Source organism: Henckelia pumila, chromosome 3 (genome assembly GCF_033568475.1).
Source record: "Henckelia pumila isolate YLH828 chromosome 3, ASM3356847v2, whole genome shotgun sequence".
NCBI classification, from domain to species: domain Eukaryota; kingdom Viridiplantae; phylum Streptophyta; class Magnoliopsida; order Lamiales; family Gesneriaceae; genus Henckelia; species Henckelia pumila.
Window position 1 is genome coordinate 54,267,076 of NC_133122.1, and position 16,171 is coordinate 54,283,246.

At 33.8% G+C, this 16,171-nt stretch overlaps 1 protein-coding gene across 4 annotated transcripts; it reads right to left on the minus strand.

Annotated features, from left to right (window-relative positions):
- Positions 1-4,708: 4,708 nt before the first annotated feature.
- On the minus strand, positions 4,709-15,560 carry LOC140887321 (uncharacterized). 4 transcript variants are annotated; one of them, XM_073294504.1, is made up of 19 exons: positions 15,344-15,560; positions 15,140-15,271; positions 14,615-14,752; positions 14,226-14,276; positions 13,490-13,579; positions 13,260-13,406; positions 12,155-12,265; positions 11,781-11,849; positions 10,125-10,266; positions 9,909-10,034; positions 9,565-9,812; positions 8,042-8,206; positions 7,127-7,292; positions 6,370-6,515; positions 5,821-6,093; positions 5,604-5,738; positions 5,334-5,512; positions 5,071-5,161; positions 4,709-4,968 (listed from the first exon to the last, which is right to left on the minus strand). In XM_073294504.1, exons 1-18 carry the CDS (start codon positions 15,434-15,436, stop codon positions 5,098-5,100), a joined length of 2,475 nt encoding a protein of 824 aa, XP_073150605.1. In that variant the 5' UTR covers positions 15,437-15,560; the 3' UTR covers positions 4,709-4,968; positions 5,071-5,097. The 4 variants fall into 4 exon arrangements, with proteins under 4 accessions (XP_073150605.1, XP_073150604.1, XP_073150603.1 ...); XM_073294503.1 differs by having other exon boundaries at positions 9,565-10,034; positions 14,615-14,731; XM_073294502.1 differs by having other exon boundaries at positions 9,565-10,034.
- Positions 15,561-16,171: the final 611 nt, after the last annotated feature.

The following is a 16,171-nucleotide window of genomic DNA, read 5'->3' on the forward strand; positions in this document are numbered from 1 at the left end:
ACTACAGAATGTGTTTCTGTGTTTTGATCTGGTTGGCTATGAATGAATTTGATCTGGATCGATTTCGTGTATGCTTTCTTTGAAGTTTGATCGATTTGGAGATATTATCTGACTCAGAATATCGAGGCTTTCATCTGATGAAGTGGGTATCTGAGTTATGTTGAGTGAAAGGTTTTTTGAATGAACTTCGATTTTGATAGCTTGTATTTTTCACTCTTGGTCTCGTATTTGAATCTTCAAAGTGTTTGAGTATTTATAATCATCAAAGGTAGCCGTTGAGCCACCAATAATTTCTGATGATGAGCCGCCAACATATCTTGATAGATAGCACACAAATCTTGACTTTAATGGAGGCAGATCAATGTTCAAAGATATCATTAAATGATTTTGTCTTTTCTTCAACAAACTCAGCAACGGTTATTTTGAAGTCAAGCTTTGATCTGGTTGATTGATCTGTAAAGGTCCGTTGAGAGTCTTCTTGATTGATCTGGATATCGGGCACTTGTTCTGGCTATTTATACTCCAACGATCTGGAATAATATTTGATTCGCTTGAAATCTCGGATATTTGATCTGGGAGAGTCCGAATAATTTTAGCTCTTAAATTATTTTATTATTTGGTTTTGTTTTGACTTGTTATCACCGAAACTATTAAGGTTTGATCTCCAACAACCTTGCATCTTCAAGGACGGGAGAAAATCACTTTCTTCTTCCAAAATATTTTTCACTCTTTTATATCATGTTTCCCTGAGAACAACGATAAAACAAACAAAATGACATGGAATGGAGATTATAGGTGAAATTACTGAAAATCCTCCCTAATATTTTACAAAGACATTAGCGTTTGTTCTAAAACATAAATTGCAAATATCATAGATTCATCATATTTTACAAATATATTGAACAACATTCTTGCTGAAAAAACAGTAATAAATACGAAAAAACCGAAATTTTTTATTGGCGTTTGTTTTAAAACGCTGATCAATATAATAATGAAAGTAATACAATAAAACATTAAATTATTTATCAAATAAAGTAATTTAAATAAAAGAACATTCACCTTAGTGTAATTGATGGTAAGAAGGGAGAAACTCTACGCCAGTCATCGCGCTTTCTAAAAGTAATGTCATTTTTCAATCTTGAATAAAACAAAGCAGCATGACAGCAAGTTTTATAGAAGGCATAAAAACTAAAATAATATATGAAACTCAATTGTGCAACACATCCTTTAATCATCGACTATGTATGCATTATATATTACCATTTAGTAAGAATTTTTTCGATAATACGGTGTATCAGATTTTTTTATGTAGTCCGTAGAAGAAAATAATAATTATCCTAATGGTAACTGTTGTGTTCATTAGAACACTGAAAAGATGAATCAATTTGAAGCATAAATGAGTAGAAGAAGATAATATATCACCATGAGTTGAACTTGAACACACACTCATATTGAGAATATAAAACATATAGGTGGTTATGGCCCATCTTTGTTTCACTCAACAACAGGAGACAAAAAATGATATTTTTATAACAAAATGAGAGAATCGTTGGCACATATGAAACTGATAAGTACCTTTTTCCACCCATGATTTTCAAAGAGTGTGAAGAGATATTTTTGGAATTTTTTCTATTACTTCGTGATTTAAAATTGGGGGTACCAATAGCACCAATAAGTTGCTATCACATACTCATTCTTAACAAAATAGTAACCGATGAAGAAAATATTTAATTAAAGGAAGATTTTACTTTATCGTGAATGTTTATCATTATAATGAATGATATCAAAGATAAGAGATTTTGATAATCATCAATGTGTGGAGCGACACATATTGAATTATATAAGAGTAGTTGTTCAAAGGTTAATGGTGGGATCAGGTCCGGCATTTTGCAAAAAAATTATCATGGATGAACTTTCATACGCCAAGAACTCTTCTTCAAAGTCTTAATAAATCAATGCTTGATAGTTGATAAAAAATCGCACAGAAAAATTTATCAAGTATTGAATGTCAAGTTGAACTGGTTTAGGTGGTTTTTGCAAGAAACCCAATGAAAAACAAATTCGGTGATGACTAAAAAGTATATTAATAAAAAAAAAAAGATTGTCAATTTTGTATAATTAAAGTTTTACATATAGAAGGTAAGATAGAACAACCAATTACGCACCAACATAAACACAACATAAAATCAAGAAAAAACAAAAAGTAACTAAAATCAATAAAATCTCAAGTCCATCAATTTCTACATGTTGATTTTAACAATTGCTGGGAAAAACATCATAGAAGAAATGAAATTATGAATAGAAGTACGAAGCCAATATAGACCGGATTATTTGAACAATGTTTGGAAAATATATGATAATAAGAAATGATATCTATATCTGTAGTTGTTATCTATAATTTTACTCCTGAATTTTGCGAATAATATTTTATTTGAACTAAACTCAATTTCTCATTTTTTTTTTTACGTAAATACACGGAATCTTTTAGGGAGTTGATATTTACACTCCATTTTTTATTATTTGCATTTCACTTGTGAATAAATTGAACACATATATTACACATGAAGTGGAGTATAGATAACACAAAATAGAGTGTAAATATCAACTCTCAATCTTCTAATCAAGCAATATAATGCATTTTTACAATATTTTCCATTTTTATATTTCGGCTAATTCTATACAACATAGTGAATTTTTTAAATAAATAGAATCATACCAAAATTAGAACAATGATTGGAAAAAAAAAAAAAAGATAATTGTGATAAAGTTGACACGGTAGAAGAAACCTAAAATTTGGGAAGCCTAAAATTTGAACTATTTAATTACATAAAGTTGACACAGTAGAAGAAAAATTGTGATAACGTACCTCATTTTGTGAGAAAAGAGAAATCTGGTACTGATGATGAAGGTCGCTCATATTTGCTTGATTTTTCTCAGATTGCCAATTGAATATGGAAAAAACCTATTAACAAAGAGAACTTTTGTAAAATCAAAGATTAAATATATTTACTCAAACTCAAATCGAAATCGTAAACTTGAATATAATTACACTCACAAAAAACGATTGGGTCTTGACTCTTGAATGAAATTCGGCATCTTGAATGATTCTTCAAGGAGAAAATACATGAGAGGCCAGTAGGATGATTTTTTGTTGCGAAGGGTAGGTTTTGAGTGGATTTTGTGGGAAGTAAGTTTTGGAAGAGAACGTGGTAAAAGCAGTTGTAGGAATAAATGGAATTTTATTTCGAGTGATAACTAATTGAGGCAAAAATATAATTAAAAAAATTGGCACACCAAATGTACCAAATATATTTCTATACGGTGCTCAGCTTTTACTAGATAGTAAAAGATATATATATATAGAAATTTTCAGCTGTCCAACCAATGATGTCAAACTCGTACCCGACCACAAAAACTCGGTACCGTGTTTTAGTTATGCGAAAATAACTAAAACCTGGTACCGGGTTTTAGTGGTCGAGGACGAGGTGGAGAAATATTATTGAACAGATGAAAAGTCATCTATATATATAATTTTGATACGATAAGCGTCACTCAAAAATGTTTATATGAGCACGAGCTATGGCCTTCACTAAATCCAACAAGTGGATATTAGTTCAATCAGCACTCATATAGATGATCACGGTTGGCAAGAAATATATATTTTATAGATGTTTATGTATAATATTTTTTTAATAACAATCGAGCGGAGAGTTACTGTTTTAACTTCAGTGTCTGCTAAGATGATAAATTGCGGGAACGTCGGGTCACTTCTACCTACTGATCAGCACGAGGGATGGCAATGGATCGGGTCTAAACCCGATCCCGCATCAAACCCGTTCCGATGGGACGGGGTCCACAAGCGGGTCGGGAACGGGTCTCGGGTTTGGCCAAACCCGCCCCGGACCCGCCCCGCCATAATATATATGTATATAAATTTAAAATATACATTTATATATATAAATGTAAAATATATATAAGTAATATTAATAATATGTAATTATATTTTTATACGAAATAATTAATATTTTATACATAATTTGAGTGTATAATATTATTGAATTGAAATGAATTTATTTTATTATGATATATTTAATATAAAAATATATAATTATAATATTTTTTGGCTAATAATTATTAATTAATTACAAATTGATAAATTTTAACTTGTGAGAATATTTTTTTTACCTTAAATATTATCAATATATATTTGAAATTAAATTTAATGACTTTTGTTAATTTTAAACTATTTAATTTAATAAATTTAAAAATATTAAATTTGTGACGGATCCAACGGGTCTAACCCAAATTGGATCCGCCGGGTTCACGGGGACGGGGCGGGGCCGGTCCCGGGTTTAGACGATAGAAGAGAATGAAAATGAAAGATAATACAAAGTCCATTTGTTTCACTCTTCTTTTGCATTGTCAGGAAAATTGTTAAAAGGTTTGATGCATACGACATGTCATATTCTTTTGCTTTCAAATTTTCCTTGATTGTAAAGTTTGATGTTAAATCACTTCACCATTATAATTCAGGATAGTTGAATGAGATGTTAAATACGACCCAGACTTCATATAATGATGGGTCATCGACGTGATTTCACCGAAAAAGCAAGAAATTTTAACTTCATAAACTAATCCCTGATAACAAATGAAGATTTCAATTAATCAATATTCGGTTTTAATAGTTTGATTGACATAACAATCGTGATAAAGAAATCTAATCTAATTTCTAAAATGCATGATAACCAGAACCAAAAAAGAATACATTGTCAATCGCAAACACCACCGAGACAAAAACTCACCCAGGCAAACAACAAGCACTCACTCGGCCAAAAAGATTAGTGTTTTCTGAAAGAATTCAACAGCAAATAGCCTATCCGAACCTATATATACAGTAGACTAAGGTGGATCAGCTCAAAATATGGTCATTGTAACATGTCCCAAAGCAAAGTGAAGTTGCAGTTAGACCTGAGTTTGAAAGTTGAAATGGCGTAAAGTTTGGCATAGACATAGAACAGAACATTTAAACACTAAACTACTTAATCTAGATAAAAGAAACCAGAAGTAAACCTGGTGAATGGCCATGACGGTAGATGTTTAGTTTAGTTCATCTTCAAGATAATTGTACTCAAAAGAGAAATCCGTCTTTATTCTCTGACACCTGATTTGAGTCCAAGAATGCAAGAGTCAACCAAATCAGAGACAGGTCAAATTTTGCAATCATGTAAAAACAGTTATAAATTCAAAGATGAATATGCTAAGCCAGAGATTGACTTTTATCCTCGTCAACAACTAAAGCTTTTAATCAAACTAAAAAAAGAGGAATAACCAACCATCCGTGCTGTTCGTCATTGGCTATATGGAAATCAAAGTACACATATGTCCCCTGTTCAAAATCATCTGTGGCAACTTTTGGCTCTTCATGTCGTTGGAACCACGTGTTATATTTTCTGTGGTATCTCCAAGATTGTTTTTTCAATTCTTTGGCCGCCAAATATTGTTGGTAAGTATTCTGCAGAAAAAGGTTAAATAAAGAACAACACAAGAGCACTTAATCACGACAACATTCAGGAATTCCCAAAGAGACAAGATTTTCAATTAACCTGTTGGTAGTAAAATGAAAAAAAGAGAGTATCAGTGCCATAAGTATCAGAACCAAGCCGTTCCCAGAAGGCAGGATTATTAACAATTGGTGCTTGAACTTGAGGATAGCTGGGCGGGGTAACAGAAGGATGTTTCTGCACGTAATACAATGAAGAATGGGAAAGTGAACAAAATATCGGGTCAAACATCAACGTCTAGTATGAGACGGTTGCATACTGGAGTATAGCTCTTTGCACGTTCAGAATCTTTGGGTTGAGGAAGCCTATGGAAAGCACCCTCGAGCATCTGCAAATTATATAATTGATCATGCGTTCCTCCAGAATTTGCAGTTGATGAAGTTATATTATCACCAATGGCACCAAGATCAGATACACTTCTTCGACCAATCACACCAAGACTACCGGTAGATGCACTGGGTTGCAACGGCTGCCCTGGAGATAGATCAATATCCCTCGTCACCTGGGAAGGTTCAGGAAGGGAGACAGCAGCCTGCTTGTAAACAATTTGACAGGGGCATAAAGTAAATGAACTATTAAATAAATAGATTATCAGATAATTTACTGTGTATAAAATACAAAGAAAAACATTGCCACAATGAAACGAGTTCTGGAAATAACTTAGAAAATCATAATTTATATATAACTTGATCTAACTGACGTATTTTATCTTCTCAAATGTGGGAGGGAAAAGGCATAAATATCCACACTATTAAACACATATCCAACACCACCACAAATTTAAACCCAAACAAAGGATTGCACATACTGAGGTATCCAGGGTGTGGGAAGCCTTCATTTCATCCTCTTGCACAAGACTCTTTCCAAGTCCAGCATTAGTAGCAGAATCCGCAGATGAATCTTCAGTTATGAGCTGTTGCTGCTGTAACTCCTCAGTTTTTGTAAGACCACTTTCTGCATGCGTAAAATAATTTATCAATTATTATAGTGATACAATCTATTCAAAATATTCACGGATGACCTAAAACACTGATTATTGAACTGTCGTAATTTAAATATTAGACGCGTAATTTTCTTCTGTGATCCAGACTCTGTTGACAATAAATAATAGGTTGACACCAGAAATGCATCCAGTAAGCTAACATTCTTCCACCATAGTACTGTATTTCTTACCTTTCTACAGGTATAGACATTTTTATACCACGAAAATAGCAAAATAACAAAATGAAAACTGGATAGGAGTTTTTTTTTTTTATTCCTGGTCTATCCTTGGGTAATACGCACTGAGGCTGAACAAAAAATTACATAAATCAAACAACCACGTATAATATGGACAAGCAAGCAATTTCATCGTATCAACTAGCTATTAAATAGATACACACACACACACACACTTACAACTAATTTCGTTCATTTCTACAATAGATTTGGATCATTGGATGCAACCACAATGCCACATGTAAAGGAATTCCGTAACTTACTGTTAACCGAAGTTTAGTACACCAAAGAGTAGAAGATACCAAAATAGTTATCTTCTGGTTGGAAAAGAGGATGTGATATATTACCAGCCTCCCTAGATGCTGTGGATATCATGGTCTGCTGATTAACTGATTGGTGGATTGTGCTCGGAGGCTGCTGTGAAGCAGATGATGCCACACCATTGAGTACGGAACCTTGGACTCCAATTCCCAATCCCAGTTGAGGCGAGAGAGATGAGCTTTGAGCATTAAACTGAGAGAGAGATTAAAAACAGGCAAAAACGTATCCATTTATGAAACAAGTATAGAAACAAAAGAAGTTCTAAGATACCAACAAGTATCCATCGACGCTATGTAAGACTTCAACAAGATATCACATAATTCTTTTTTCATAGGAACATCAAATTAATAATTAAAAAATAAAAGGATAATTACAAGGGAGACCAGAGGTCAACACAACAGAAACGACCCAAAAATAGTAACTCAAGCTAACATCTCAAAATAATTATCCAGTCCCTATACACGTCAGACGTCGAGAAAGATTTAAATTCCGTAATGGCCTGAAGCCAACAAAGATCGCAATGCTTAATCTTTTCCCAACACCCTTCAATCGAGTCTTCTTGATCTTCAAAATCCCTCTTATTTCTTTCCAACCAAAGAGACCAGCAAATGCACTGAACCGCCGTATTCCAAAAAATCAGATATCACACCATAATGGCAACTTTCATCAATAAGGAGTATCTATTAGACCTAAATATAATTAAATAAAAAGACAATACCATGGGTCGCAATCCACATTTTGAAGAGGAACACTATAGCCGATTAGCCAATGTGGTTAATTCTATAAATGATGTTTGTGTTCCAACCGGAAAATGACAAACGGATTAAAGATTCTCAATACGTTGTCTCCAAAGAAACTTATGCACAGGAACAGTGTGTGATGACTAGGTACTAGCAAGTGAAAAAGACAAGTCAAACCACCAATTATGAAGGGAATGGCACCTGCGTCAAGAGCAGATTTTGCTGCTGTCCAGAGTATTGTTTCCCTCCAGTAAGAGAGGTCATACCAAGAATGTTAGTCTGGCCCTGCTGCTGTACCTGCTGAAACCTTTGTAGAAACTTTTCCCTTTGATCAGGAGCAATCTCAGTTCGTCCACGAAACTGCCCCTGAAGATTAAAAAGAACATTATTTCGAAGTGAGGTATTTCGCCATGTAATTGAATGTGAGGGGAGAGAGAGAGAGAGAGAGAGAGAGAGAGAGAGAAAGAAACGAAAAGGTGGTGGTGCGGTGTGGTGTGGTGTGTGCGTGTCTGTTTCACACGAGTTGCTAGTGTACATAAGGTAAGAGAAAAGTACATGGGTTGCATTTAAGTTGCATTCAAAAGAAATCAATCCAAAATAATGTCATTTAAAGAAGAAACCAAGAACGTGCACTGAAGTGGTAACAGTGTGTTTAAATGTCTAAAAAATAGAATTTGGATTGGATTTGGATTTGAATTGGAACTGGATTTTAAATACATGAAATTGGAATTCCATTTTGGTGTTTGGCAAAGGGTTAAAATATATTTTGGAATTTGATAGTATAAAATTTGGATAAATGATATTTTGTAAAAAAAAAAAATTATGAAGAAAACTTAAAATTTACAAGCATATAAAATTATTATTAACTGTTTTATAATTATTATTAAAAATAATTTTACTGTTTTATAAATTCAAATCCCACGAAATCTCATGAAATCCGACCAATTTTGTTAGGATTTAACTTAGTTAAATGAAATCCCATGAAATACCATCAAATATCAATCCCATTTTGAATTCTCATCTCGCCAAACACTGAAAATGTACTTTCAATTTCAAATCCCACCAAATCCTGTTTAATTCCATGATTTCAAACAGTGTGTAAAGATTAGAGAGTGGATGGTGGATGGTAATGGGGAAGTTAATAGATTAAGGAACACATTGGATTTATATGTTTTGAATTTAGAAAGTAAACAAGTTCAAGATCCAAACCAATCTCCTTGCTGAATTGATGTCAGACCAAATACAACCCCCTGGGACTTTGGTTTACGAGGTCAGGTAATTGATGAAATAGGATTAGCAACTAGAACATGCATGTTCGAAGACAAATTTGCAAACCGTGTAAGAACCTTACATTATTATTCAGCAATATCACTTCAATGCTTTCCATTTTTCTTTTGGCAAATTTTCTTTTTGCACCACACTTTACCAAGTTTATCAACCTCTTAGATTCACATTCTTCCTTCCTCTAGCATCACATTTTCCCCTTGTTCTTATCACTATTGTGGTCATTTCATGGCTCCAAGATTTGATGTTAAGTTCATGATGTCTCAGACCAGCAAAAATCGAACTTTAAAGTCACAAATGGAACATAACCAAGAAAATGCGACTATTCTACATTTTTTAACCCAAAGGACGAAAGCGCCTATTAAGAAGTGAGTGTTGAGGAGTAAAGCTAAAAAACCCGTGAGGATTACCAGCGATATGAACAGAGCACTGTTACCTACCGTTTCATTTTGGTTTTGAAAGGAACTTCCAGGCCTCCATTGCATACCAGGAACCACAGTTGAGGTGAAAACTCTACTACCCATTACTGCAGAATCACCAGCATTTCCTGCATCGCTTGCGCCAAGTACATCACTTGCCTTGGAAGCTTGTGGCAAGATTACTCTATTACTTAGAGGAGATGTGATAGACTGTGTTCCGGTACTTGCTGATCGGTCATCAGATACCAAAATATTTAATTTCCCGATTTCTGAAACCAGCGGCATGGCACCAAGGGCTCCAATATTAGAAATTGTACTGCCAGCACTAAGAGCAATTGTCGAAGATGATTGACTAGGAAGACCACCTCTACTGATAGGCCTTGTTCCAGTTTCGGTAAGACCAGGTGATGATTTGCCACCAGAGAAGTTACTGATATCCTCCTCTTTGGTGGCACTTGACACAGTCAATAAACAAGCAGTAGCAGCTACACCTACAATGTCAAAAGCACAAAACGAAACTCAGGAAAAAAGAAAAGGAGATGAACTGTTAATCATAAAGTTACAGTCGAATATCTCAATACCAAGAGTAGCATGGCTTGCTGCTGGTGTTTGTGGTGCAGAAGAACCAAGATTACCACTCTTAGGAGGCGGGGTTCTTGCAATTGCATCTGAATTACTTTCTTGAGAAGCTGTTTCTTCCACTTGGTCTGAAGCGGAAGCAACCTGTTGCATGGAAGATAATGTTGCCTGGTTATGGTGGCATCCGATTATAAGACATATCAAAGATGTTGCCAACAATCAAAAACAATTTGGAGGGAAAAACAAGCAAGGACTTCAAAATTAAAAGTTCAGAAATTAAAAACAAAACAAAACAAAAAAGATAAAATAAAATTCAGGAATCAACATATGTATGTCGTTTCTCATAATGTTTCGAAAATATGTCTTGCCCATAATGTTTAGAAAATATGTCTTGCCAAAGAGTGACATTACCTCTGATTTTAGGTTTTAAAAAAAAAAAAGAAAAAGAAAAGCACGGAATAGTACCTTTTTGCTGAGAAAAAAACAACTTAAAAAACAACCAAAACGAGAAGGAAGAGATAAGTTAATAAATTCGTGTGATTAAATGAATACTGCACTCAATAAATGAAGTGAAAGCACAAACGCAATCAGCCATAAAATTAAAGTTTAAGTTCAAATAGACTCATGGTAAATAATACAGACAAATATTAGCAATTAATTATGTAATTCACAAAAGGAAAAAAAAAAAAAAAAAAAACTGCAACATGTCCCATTTTTATCTATTAAATGATAATTGATTAATAGTACTTGCATTTACAAAATCTCTCTTTGAAGACTTCAACATGCCGTTCTCACATTTTGAATCGAAATCATTTCCAAATGTCTGAGAGAGTAGAAGTTTTCCTAAGACTGCATAGTAGCCTCAAATTTAAAAAGGAATATCGTCAATGGACAGGAAATAGCAAATGATTCGAGTGAAAAATATTATTCCAAGAGCATTGTATAACCTTAGTAATGCCATCAATTAATTCATGTAAAATACCTTATGTTCATGTATTTGGGGGAATGGGATTATTTTGATTCACAGCTCTTCAGATTATGTGATATTTTTCTTGAAGAGATGAGTTTAGGAGATTAAAAGGCAATTTTTACCAATTACGCAAAATCATAGTTTCATGAATATTAAAACAATATTTAAATCGATACTTGTACTGACGAGGATTTGAGTGAGGAATTTTAACATTTTAAAACATGATAGAACGGTAGAATATTTTTGGTGGTAGTAAAAAGTTGGTTTAAACGTAATAGTGATGTTGGAGTGTAGAAACTGAAAAAATTGACTTTTGGGAAAATGAGAGAGAACAAAAAGATTTGATAGTAGACTATTTTGTTTTGGGGAAAGGAGACTGGTTTGAGAAACTAAAACTGAACATTGGTATATATATATATATATATACATACAACTCAATTCTAATATTAAAGAACCTAAACCATTCAGTCAGGAAACATGGTCGAAAGGCTAAAACCTGGCAAGTTTCCTTATAAAACTCTGAATGATACTGCACAAGCAGTTGTTAAATAAGTTAGTAACTATAGCCAAATTGTTTTGTCACCAGTAGTTTAACATAAGTGTTAATCAAAACTACATTCCTCAATTAGACCCCATAAGAATGCTGAGAGAGGTGGGCACAGTTAGAGAAAATTCAAATCATACATACCAGAGCTGGAGAGGGTGTTGCAGCCAAAGAAGATTTCAAACTTAAAACCGTACTGGAGACATTGACACCCTGAAAATAATAGAAAACATGATAACATGACAGAATAATGTTTCACACTCTTATCAGAGAGAAGGAAAAGAAAGGTTAGTGATACAGACATTAACTCCTGTTTGATTGTGATATAATTTATATTGTCGTGTATAGAATATAGAGACAGTGACTGGTGAGGACGGGGGTGGGTCTGCAGTATTCATGAAAACTTATTTGGAATGGGGCACTAAATTGCCTATTAGCAAAATGATTATTGAGAAACTAAAACACCAAATGGCATACAGAAAATAAAAGATAGGCGACCGGAGAAGAAATCATATAACCTTCACAAGACTAGAAGGACCAACTGTCACTAGATCTTCAAGAGATTCCACCTTGTCCAAAGGCAACGAATTGTAAAGTTCATCAACATCACTAAATTCATCAAAGTCCTCCTGCCAATCATATTCCGAAATGAAGAATATTAAATCAATCACACCACCATTTAATCTACATAGGATGCGTTGTTTACTTGGCTTGATAATCATAGATGAGCTTGTTAATTCAATCTCATCTATTGTTTACTTACCAAAAAAATCAATTATCCTCAAATCTCAAGGTCTGTCATTCAACCCAGATTTCATGAGATTTCTCATCCTTAATTACAGAAGGTATAAAATATCTTGAACAATATAGGTGGAAAAAAATCCACATAAATCTTAATCTACCCTCCTTTAATTTTTTGTTTCCCTCCCAATTTCTCCTATTTTATGGCGCCATTTACCGCTGCAGAAATGATATTCCCTCTGGTCTTTGGCTTCTGTGAGATAGACAAGCAAAATTTTATATATTTCCTCTTTTCCTTTCCTTTTATTTTGCTTGATTTGGCTTTAGTTTCTATGATTGGGAAGAAGGCTTTTTTTTCTATTTTATATAACTCAGTTTATCAATTTTATCTATTTTAAAAAATACATAATTTTATACCCAATAATTTTGATAACTGAAAATGATTTATATATGAATCAATAATAATTTACAATAAACAAAAATCCAATCCAAGTTATATGAATCAAAATTAAACATAAGATTATTTATCATAGGTGGAGAGTAAAAATGTAATTCGTTCCTCAATCATTATTTCAATCCTAAAATTAATAACTCAAAGTAAACATGTTATGCTTATCCATTAGTATTCAACATCCTTCAAAATCATTTTAATAGTGTTAGTACGATTTATCCACATGTAATCTCATCTCACTAAGTAAATGCACCAAATGTCCAGAATGATAACCACATGAGATGTTCGAACATAATACCATTTTGAAAGTTAAGAAACAAATAAATCCCCGCAAGAAGCCAACTTTAAGGGAAAAACATGGTCAACATCATGGATGATTAAACAAAAAAGGTTGAAAGGAGAAAATGACAACTTGTTTTAGATTAGAATACCTGATTTCTTTCCACATAGTCATCCAAGAAATCCTTCACATCATTGACTTGTTCTGGACTCAATTCATCGTTGTCCAATAGCCTTAAAATCAATTCTAACTTCATAATATGAGCCTTATGCCGAGAAATGGATGTCTCTAGATGTGTCTAAGAAATTTAAAATCAAACGTAGTAAGGCAAATAGAATATGCTGCATAATGAGGAGCCTTTCCTCAATGACAATGACATACCAGTCTGGGAGGCCTTGCCTTCCCTTTCTTAACAGAAAGCCCCTCCATTTCCGCTTCAAAGCTATCTATTTGACTTTCCAGCTCACTAACCTAGCAAACACATACATTCTCACGAAGATTCATAAACTATTAATAACTTACCTAAAGTCACGCAAACTACCTAAAAGTCATAAACTATCGAAAACAAGCTGTTATTAAAAAAAAAATCCACCCGTTTCAATATCTGAATAAACGTTCATAAAGTTCCAAATGTATGCACACTAATGATTCATGCCACTAACTGTCAACTCCTATGAAATTGCAGAGATATGGACACCTAGAGTTTCACTTCTCAGACATAATTCCAGATTCCATAACACCAAATATGAATAATCGCACGTCAGACGACATCCATAAGTAGTTGCACCAAAAAATGACAGCAATACAACGATAACCATAAAATCATACTCATCAGAGAGAGAGAGAGAGAGAGAGAGAGAGAGAGAGAGAGAGAGAGAGAGAGAGAGAGAATTCCATAAATTGAATGAAAGAGCAGATACTACTATTAGCTTCCCATACTTCAGCCTCACTTTTTAAACAAATTTGATAGCAAAGAAAGTTAATAATAAAGAAGATACATATCACAATAATAGACATAAAATAATAGGTAGCATCAAGAGAGATCATTCTACATGCTAACCCCCCAAACCTCTGGATTATGGGGTTAAGGAAACACAAGAAAACTTCAAGAGCATACCACATTATTCAACCAATCCCTGGTCTCTGATTTAGCCTTTTCTTTCGGATCCTACAGCAAAACAGAAAGGCCAAGAAACTAAAAAAGTCAAAATAAATGAGCAGGACTTGCATTTTATATTGATTACAACAGACGAGCCGTACAATCAGAAAGCTTGCCCAACTTCACCAAAACCACACCATTAGATTATTGCTTTTTCATATTACATCAAAGTGGTAGATCCGCACCATCATCCAAGGTAGCAATGTTTCGCTAAACGCATCACATGTCTATTTGAAATCATTAGACTGATCATATCATTTCAAACGGAGGATTTCATCTTTGGTTGTATTTTACTTCAGAATAAAGGAAAAAAAGAATCAGGGGACTTCCAAAGCAACACAACCTACCGTTTTGGGTTGTTGGCCCAATCCTTCTTTGGAAAATGCTTTTGTCTTAGTTTCTTTCTCACAAATTTTAAATCGTTCCATCTCACGCTCAATAAGCTTGCGAGCGTCCACTAGAGCCTGCTCATAAGAGGCACTAACCTACGTCAACAGTTATAAAGAGCAAAACCTTGGTCAGAGTTGGAAACAGGCGATAACCAAGCTGCCGAAATGGTTAACCCAGCTAAATCACTGAAAATAAGTGAAGATACAACGTGGTTGAATTACTTCGCTATTAAAACAAAAAAGATAAGAAACATGGAACAAAAGTAGTGAGAAAAGAGTAAAATTATGTAAGTACAAGCGCAGAAGCATGAATATGCACATAGTACCGAGGTATGAGAAGCACATTGTTTGAATCGATTAGTGACTTGTTTAAACACCAAGTCAAAAAAATAAAAAGTTTCCACTGATTGGAGTCACGGAAAACCAGACGAATTGCAAGAAGTAGAAGTTGATAAAATCTAGCTTTAAAAACAGCAGCTTTACCTTCTTATCCTTTATCTCGCTTGATTGTATCCAAGTCTTGATCTGATCTCTGTATCGCTGCAGTTTCTTTATCTCTTTCTTCAAGTCAGCCTCAAATTTTTCTTTTTGATTTGCATTATCGGTGTCATAAACCTGAAGAAGTCCAAAGTTAATATAATCCAAAAACTGAAAAGCCTTATCACGAGAAAAACACGAGAAAGCAACCTTGTTCCAAATGCTATCAAATACATCGACACCCTCCTGAACCTTCTTCAGAACGCGATCGATCTCTCCCTGTAACTTCCGACTAGCTCCCATTTTCAATTTCTAGAAATGGTTTAGAATTCCCAATTCTCGCAATCTCTAGGGTTTTGTCGTGTGGGAAAAACAACAATGGCGAAGAGATTGCTGACCTCCAGGCTCCAACTACCCCCCAAAACTACCGAGTGGGCGTGGGCCTAACAAAATGAGCCAGGCTTCAGAGTGGACACTGTTATAATAATTAGGCCCAAACATACGCATAAGAATAACTACACATTATTTGGACTTTGGTTTTTTTTTTTCCAAAAAAAAAAAAAATTATATTACCCCTATATAATTAAATGATAGATATTCATTATTTTAAGAGAATCTTTTACTATCTAATAAAAGCTGAGCACCGTATAAAAATATATTTGGTACGTTTGGTGTGTCAATTTTTTTAATTATATATTTGTCTCAATCAGTTATCACTCGAAATAAAATTCTATTTATTCCTACAACTGCTTTTATCACGTTCTCTTCCAAAACTTATTTCCCACAAAATCCACTCAAAACCTACCATTCGCAACAAAAAATCATCTTACTGGCCTCTCATGTATTTTCTCCTTGAAGAATCATTCAAGATGCCGAATTTCATTCAAGAGTCAAGACCCAATCGTTTTTTGTGAGTGTAATTATATTCAAGTTTACGATTTCGATTTGAGTTTGAGGAAATATATTTAATCTTTGATTTTACAGAAGTTCTCTTTGTTAATAGATTTTTTCCATATTCAATTGGCAATCTGGGAAAAA

Excerpts from the sequence above, each read along its gene's own strand:
- LOC140887321 (XM_073294502.1), bottom strand. The coding sequence starts at position 15,436 with ATGGGAGCTAGTCGGAAGTTACAGGGAGAGATCGATCGCGTTCTGAAG. Across the intron at positions 12,266-13,259 it reads ACTATGTGGAAAGAAATCAG|GAGGACTTTGATGAATTTAG; the intron begins GTATTCTAATCT and ends TATGATTGGCAG. Across the intron at positions 8,207-9,564 it reads TTCAAAACCAAAATGAAACG|GGGCAGTTTCGTGGACGAAC; the intron begins GTAGGTAACAGT and ends TTTAATCTTCAG.